Source organism: Kryptolebias marmoratus, linkage group LG22 (assembly GCF_001649575.2).
Source record: "Kryptolebias marmoratus isolate JLee-2015 linkage group LG22, ASM164957v2, whole genome shotgun sequence".
NCBI lineage: Eukaryota > Metazoa > Chordata > Actinopteri > Cyprinodontiformes > Rivulidae > Kryptolebias > Kryptolebias marmoratus.
The window spans coordinates 16488500-16496545 of record NC_051451.1 but is presented as its reverse complement, the minus strand read 5'-3'; the positions used below and the strand labels follow the sequence as shown (position 1 = coordinate 16496545).

General features: G+C 37.5%; 1 protein-coding gene across 1 annotated transcript in view; it reads left to right on the top strand.

Annotated features, from left to right (window-relative positions):
• Positions 1-3249: 3249 nt before the first annotated feature.
• Positions 3250-8046, top strand: part of neurl1ab (neuralized E3 ubiquitin protein ligase 1Ab) — a 30850-nt gene continuing 26053 nt past the window's right edge. Inside the window, exon 1 of the mRNA XM_017432634.3 lies at positions 3250-3615. Coding sequence (XP_017288123.1) covers positions 3582-3615 — 34 coding nt within the window. The 5' untranslated portion in view covers positions 3250-3581. The remainder of the gene's footprint in view (positions 3616-8046) is intronic.

Genomic DNA, 8046 nt, shown 5'->3' with positions numbered 1-8046 from the left:
TTTTGTAACTGAAGACTTTTGTTGCGGATTAAAATGGGTTCCAAAATCTTTATTATTTTTTTTTACAAGACTATGTAAAAAGACAACACATTTACAATATGTAAAAAAATAAGGTAGAATAAGTGGTCTCAAGCTATTACATTGTGGTTCCTATTGACCCCCAAAATAATCAAGCATCAGTGAAAAAGGGCAAATAAATTTTAAAAACTGTCTCAGAACTGACAATAAACTTCATCAAAACAACTAGACAAAAACACAAAATGAATACAAAGTGAAGAATGAGCTTAAAAAGTGTTAAAATGCCTTTCAAAATCTGCTAAAAATGGAAAAACAACTTTAAAGACAAAAACAGCTGCAAGAAATGCAAATTCCAAAAATATATATATATTGTATTATGTAAATGACCAGTCAGCAATACTATTTACCAAAATACAAGACTGATCTGAGGTTAAACTAACTGCAAATAGTTTTCCTTAAAGCAAAGAATAAATGTGAAATATATGCAGTGGGGCAAAGCAGAAATGTCAATAGCAAAAAGATGTAAGACAGAGTAAAAAGAAAAAAAGAAGTCAGTTTGACAAAACAAATTGGATGGATGGATGGATGGATGGATGGATGGATGGATGGATGGATGGATGGATGGATGGATGGATGGATGGATGGATGGATGGATGGATGGATGGATGGATGGATGGATGGATGGATGGATGGATGGATGGATGGATATGTTAAATATAAAAACAACCTACTAAAACATAAACTTTCTGAAGGAGATGTAAATTTCTCAACTCAGCTGCAAGAGGTGCAAACAACAAGCCAATGAAAACATAAAACCTTGAAACTCAGAACTTCCCCTACGAAGCAACAGCATTAAGAAGGAAAATAACTGCAAAAAAGTGTGATTTTACATTAATGTGTGAATATTTGCATCTGCCACTGAAGCAATTTGAAAATACTTTCTTCAGATGTGTGCAGAGACCTTGCTTTTTGTGTCTCAATAATGTGTTCATCTTCACACAAGATGTAAAAATAATAACCATTTGCTACCTATATATACCCTGCATGACATAAGGATTTGTTATGACTGTAAGACATAAGACATCAAAAGTTATCAGTTCACAGAGAACTACATCTCTTCTTGTATTACTGAAGAACCAATCATGTTTTGACAAGCAAGTGGTCAGGTGGCATGTCATGATCCATGAGGCATAACTGTGATGGCTACAGACTCCAAGCTATGAATTCTTTATTCATGTTCACACTTCTTTTGCTTTAATTTAACTCAGTGTTCTTGGTCAAACCGCTTTTTCATAGAACATCTCTTTGCAAAACGCTGCACGAAAACCTTCAGTCATATGGCTCGACGCTATTTGAAAATTGCTTACAGGCAGTGGAGTTAACCGCAATCAGATTGTGTAAACATCACAAGAGTGAGTATGGCCCACGCTACCAAGCCAATGCAGTGTCTCACAGGCCTGGCTGCCGATCCAAGTTATGTAAAAATGCTAAAGCGACAAGGCAGATTGTGAGAGGTGCCTACTGGGGGAGGACGACCATCATGCCAAGATGTAATCAGTGAAGCCAGACACTTCAGAGACAAGTGTGCAACAAGTTGTTCCTTTGATTTAAAGAATATGGAAGTTACTGTCTTTGAGGTGAAAAATACAAACACTCCTCATACAAGATTGCAGGTTGCATTCTGTAAACACACTCTGAGAGGGTTTTTTTTGTATAAAATGTTAGGCTTTTTTTGTTTCATACTACTGTTACAGATGAAAAATGTGCTGCAAACCCCAGCTACTAATAATCAGTCTTTAATTGATGAAAGTTATTTATTTATTGTTTATTCTCAGTAAGTAAGACAAGTGGTGACTGTCTGATCATTGTAAAAGCTGCGTTTACAAGGAATATAATAAATGTGTTCACCTTCACACAAGTTGTCATAAAAAATAAAAATTAAAACTCTTTGGGATATTTATCTCCTGCCACCAAAAGGCCAAAGTGGAGACTAATGTTTTTGCTAGTGTGTATGTGTGTGTGAGTGTTCATGTGTCTGCCTGTTACCAAAATATCTCACCAACCACGGGATGAATTTTAATAAGGCTTGCAGAAATTAATCATTAGATGTACGTCTGCAACTGATTACCTTTTGGAGTCAGCCCAATTCAAGGCCTTACAAAATCCAAAATGGCTACAACTCAGTCAGTCTTTCAGATATTGAGCAGAATATTGGTGTGGTCATAGCTGAGACTGATCTATATCACATATTCTGAGTGCTACCACGTTGCACAAGATTGTTGTCTAAAATTTTGCCAATCAATATTTGGAGTCTATGTCTGCCTGTTAGCAAAATATATCATGAGCTACAGTATGGGTTTTAATGAAACTTTCAGGAAATAATAATTGGATGTATCTCTACAACTGATTAACATTTGGAGGCAACCCACTTCACGATGTCTCATAAGCCTCGGCCAGTTTAACTTTGAAAACAGAAAAATGGCTATAATTTGGTCAATCTTGCGCATATTGAACTAAAATTTGGTGTAGTTGTAGCTGAGAGTCATTCACTACGTATACTCTGAGGGTTACTCTCTGCACAAGATCTTTGCAGTTAACCCTGTTTGTCTGTCAGGAAATACCTCATGAATGACTGGACTGATTTAGATGAAACTATTGGAAAGTTATCACTGAATGTACATATACAGCTGATTAACTTTTGACTGGTATTCACCAACAAAAAATGGCTATAACTTTAACTCTCTCTCTCTCTTTATATATATATATATATATATATAGATATAGATAGATAGATAGATAGATAGATAGATAGATAGATAGATAGATAGATAGATAGATAGATAGATAGATAGATAGATAGATAGATAGATATGTCATATTATATTATATACATTGAGTGTGACATCTGCAATATTGCATTATTTTCCAGGTTTGACTGAAATGGCTACAAATAAAATGCAATATGCATATGCCTTCTTCTAATTTCTATATTGTGAAAAAGAGTTTGTGCTATTTAAATATGAATGTTCTGTGACAATAAGGAGTATTAGGAGTAGAGACAGTGGACATGTGATCCAACAGGTGGAACAGTGAGCAACACGAAGCCTGATGGAAACATACTAAACGCGCACAGTTAAATGTAGGATTTGGGGCAGGGGTAGGACTTTCCATGCGTGCCCAAGGAGGTGTTTAATGTTCCTACAGTAACCACTCTGCCTCAGTCCCGTCTTTAGTGTCCACAGCGTCAATAATCCCGCGAAGCTCCACCTCCTCCACCACGTTCTCTGTTAATTTCAGCCTGATCTGTTCCCACAGAGTGAGACGCAGCGCTGTGGATCCGAGGGCTGCTTTGCCTGCCACTTTATGTCGACGAGGTTCTGGACAGACACAGCCCGACGCTGACTCTCTTTCTGGGGGGCTTTTAAAATATATCTCTATAAATATTGTTATTATTGTTTGTGCACGCGGCCTGGTCCGTATAATGACGCGGAGGAGGGCGCGCAGCTGAACGCGTGGATCCAGCGCGCAGTTCCAGAGGAGGTGAAAGCACCTTGCATCCAGCCATGGGGGGTCAGATCACCAGGAATACCTTCTACGGTAAGAACATCTGACATCACGACTCACGGACGCTGAGAGGACTCAGCAGAAGGTCGGATAATTGAGTTTGAAGCGTTTTTTTTGTTCAATCTCAGCCTCAGTGTGCATGGAAACTGTAGGCGTTCACTCAGCCTAAAAATAAATTAAAGAAGATGAGCGCAAGTTAAAGCTCAATTTGTAAGCTGATTTAAAAGGAAAAATAAATGTTTTATTTTGCCCCAAATATGATAAATTTCCCCTGCATTTGTGTTTGGTGTCTGAGGAACAGTTATAATGAAACTAAATGAGTCAAGTTGCAGAACTACTTTCAGTCTTTTAAGTGAAAGCAAACCACCTGCAGATTTACTCAAAACAGAACAAAAAACAGCTGAACACTCACTTTTTGTATATCTTTGAAACGTGAAGCTAGGAGATGCTTTATCGTGTTTTTTAATGAAGTTTGCATATTAACTGTGGCCAAAAAGACATAAACTGATGATTAATTCAAACAGTTATGATCTACACAGTCCTTTGGTAGGAAAGGTGAAGGGAAAAAAGTTTGTTTTTTCTGACCAATTTATGTTTATGTTCAGTTAGTTGATTAATTGTTGATTCAGTTCCAATTATCTGAATAATATTGAAATATTTACCACTTTGCTGTTGTTTATACTGTTTAAATGTACTTTCCATTAGCTGGTGGGAATGTAGAGTAATGTTAAGTTTGCACCTTTTGTGATCCATTGAAAGATATAATGTTTCATGTGAGTTATTTTACTTTAACAAGAAATACTGTATATATGATTGATGACTTGGTGTTACCCGATATAATGCACACTAGCAGGTGACAAGAAAAGGTAATTTCCTAGATGGGCATATGGACAAGAGCCAACTTATTCAGTTCCTTTTCCAATTTAACTGATAGGGGCCGCTGGTGTGAAATAACAATACAGGTGCAGACAAGGAGGCTGTTAAAAAAAAAATGTCTGGCCCTGTGACAAGAGTGCAGTCCAGGCCCTGAAAATGTAAACATCTATAATCCCTGTCATGCTGCAGGGCCCTCTTTCAATTCAAGGACACTTGGATTTATTTTTTCCCCAATTGGTAAATCTTTGTGGTTGTGCTGTAGGTGTTTAGGCATACTGTTGTTCATCAACAAAGAATAATAAAGTAAAAAATAAAAAATCTCAACATAATTAGTTTAAAACTAAGTATACAGCAGTGTACAGGTAGGGTAACAGTGTATCTTAAAACTTGGAGCATTTTTGCACAGTTGATGGGGAAAAAAATACACTTGTGTGTCACTCCAGTGACACATAACTGCAGTTCCTGTGTTTTGGTACAAAAATAGATATAATGGGCTGGAAAGAAATCATTTTAACACATACACTCAGTTTAGAATCACAGATTCACCTACAGCACAAGTTTTTGGACTGATAAAGAAAGCCCACAGGAGCACAGGCAAAACATGCAAACTCCACTCTGGAAGAACCCATCTGAGATTTGAAACAAGACCTTTCTTGGTGTGAGAAGATGCAAGCTGTTGTTCACACCATACAGCGATCAGAGTTCAGTTCATCAGTCTTCTTACACCTTAAATTATATTAACAAGACCCTTAGTTTTCAGAGATTGGTTCTTACCTTTTAAAATTAACAAGAATAAATTTCTCTAACTAGATTCTTTTTTTTTAGAAACATACCTTTGGTAGACTGGTAGACTATGATAAAACTTATTTGCCTCCATGTGTGTAAAGGATAAAGGATAACAAGTAACTTGAGACTTTTTTTTTGCACACAGTTCCTACTTGGGAGCAGATGTCTCAAATGTCTTGGAGAATGGTTATCTCACAAGCTGTGACATATTTTGCAAAAGCTAAAGGATAAACATCCCTTCTGGCTTTTTTTTTTTTTTTTTTTTTTTTTGCATATCCTGTGAGCATTGATACTAACGTCACACTAAGCTTTGGCCTCTGTTGAGGCATCTTGAAAGAGCCCATGCCTTGAAATAAAATGTGTAGAGGGTAGGAGGCTAGGTGACACAAAGCAGTGCTGCTCACCGTCTCTGTACTGTCCTCTCCAAACAATGACAGCAAAGTCAGCGAGGTTGGTGGAGCTGTAACCAACATTGTCCTTTTTCAAGTGGCTCGTCTGACCTCTTTTTATCCTGCCAAGGCTTTTTATCACTAGTTACCCTGATGTTTCTGTCAGGTTGCATGATTTTTAAACACACAAGAGCCACTTTATCATCAACAGCTTCGGACCTAACCTGCTGTCATTTAAAGTAAATGAAATGTGTAATTTTAAGACAAGGATTTCCCTGAATAAAATATTGAACAAATTCAAATTCACAGTAGCAGAAACCAAAATAATATGTTTATAAAAGGAGTAAAGATTTCTCTGGCAAAGCATGAGACTGTCAACGCTGCCTTCAGGGGACTGTGAGGGCTTGTTTCTGTCTTCAGCTCCCATAGGAAATGCTCTTTTCTGTCTCAGGCTTTGTTATTGAAGGAGTACACTGTGCGTCTATTGTGTTTTTCCTAAAAACATCATGTCTGAAATGACATCATGGACACAATATAGCTCGGGATTTGTTATGACTTCATTTAAGACCACTGTTGTGCACAGAACATAAGTCAGCATTGTTCTGCAATGACATGAGCATGCAAGGAGCTTAACAAATAGACTGTTTGGCAGAGCTCCTCTCATTGGGATTCGAACGGAAAGAGGTTGCAAAAAATATGCGGCAAAGATTCTCAGCTTAGGGCCTTCCTAGATTACTCTCAAGTTTTTATGTCTGTCTTGTTTTGACGTGCCATCAAATTTTGTCTCTGTACAGCAGTGCCTTAACAAACTTTGCCCCAGACATCAAATTCTGACATTCCTAATTAATTTACTTCTTGTCTTGACTCTTCACAGCCCACCATGGGAAAGTAAGAATAGCTGCAGCTGATAATATTTCTCTGACAAACACAAGCAGCTCCTACACAGCCTCTCGAGTTTAGGTGCGAAAATACAATCTGTTCCCGAGGATTGGAGAAGTGTTAATTAGGCCGAAATTACTCATTTCCAAACCTGGCAGATTGATTTCAGATTTCAGTCGACTTTAAATGTAACGGAGGAAACATCTACTTGATGTTAGCCTCAAAACAGTATCAAAGTATCATTTTTGTCGGTCTAATTGTAAATATGACTGTTTTACATTTAATGAGAGCCCAAAGTCTGTGAGAAAACGCCTCCTCCACTAGACCATCGTGACCTTGGTGTTGCGATTTTTTAGAGGGGTGTGGAAATAAGAATGCAGACTTGATCCAAATAAAAGGCAGTCTGTGTGAAATCAGCCCTGTGATGCCTTTGAACAAATCCCTTATCTCTGTGATCCCTGTAAAATATGGATGTTTGGTTCTGTTATGAGATGACGTGAGCTGAAACATTCATTCACATTTTCTCAAGGGAAAAAATCTGAAAACTGTGGAACACAGTGACTCACTGTGTACCTGTTTATCTCACTCGGCCACTTCCTCTGACCAACAAACCACAGCGAACGCCGCAGCAGTGATTTATTTTATTTTCTTTATCATTCTTATTAGGCAGGTAGTTTCTGTCCTATTTGTGACTAAAATGCATTCAACGAAACATGGAAATAAAAAAAAACACGTTAACACCCATACTTCTCTGTTCTAAAATGCAAAGGTGGATGATAATGTGTGTGGGTGTGTGTTTGTGTGCTATCTTTCACCAATATATCAAATGAACCACTGTGCAAGTTTTGTTGAAACTTGCAGATGCAATTATTGGATGTACATCTACAACTGATTAACTTTTGGAGTCAGCCCAATTCAAGACGGCTGCCACAGTCAGCTGATCTTAAAACACACAAAAGTGGCTATAACTCAGCTGGTTTTACAGATATTGACCTCAAAGCTGAGTTTGGTAGTAGCTGAGAGCCGTTCACAACACATACTCTGAGTGTGACATCTCCCAGTATTGCACATAACATAAAGATTTGACCAAAACAGCTTCAACTCCACCCTTTCTTAATATAAGATCATGTTAGTTAGGCAGGTCATATGCATTCCTTCAAAGAATGTTTGGCCTTTTAATCAGAGTAGATTTGGACATATTGTATCAGTCAGCTGATAATTCCGCACGATAAATTCATTTCCTACTAGATAAGCTGTGAAGCTGATAATGTTTGTTTTTATTCTTTGTCCTCCTGTTTGCTTCCATTGATGCATGTTACTTTCTATTGTGAACCATTGTTATGTGCAAAGCACAAAATAAAACCAAACAAACAACAACAACAAGAAACACATAGAAAGAAATCAGTTTAGGAAAAAAGTTACTGAAATGTGACCGTATAAACGTCTCACAGCTGCGTTGTTCCCTTAATTCTGTAATTAGGGGAGCAATTTAATTTGAGTGTTTTTCCATCCCAGAGTATTTAGCATCTAAGTC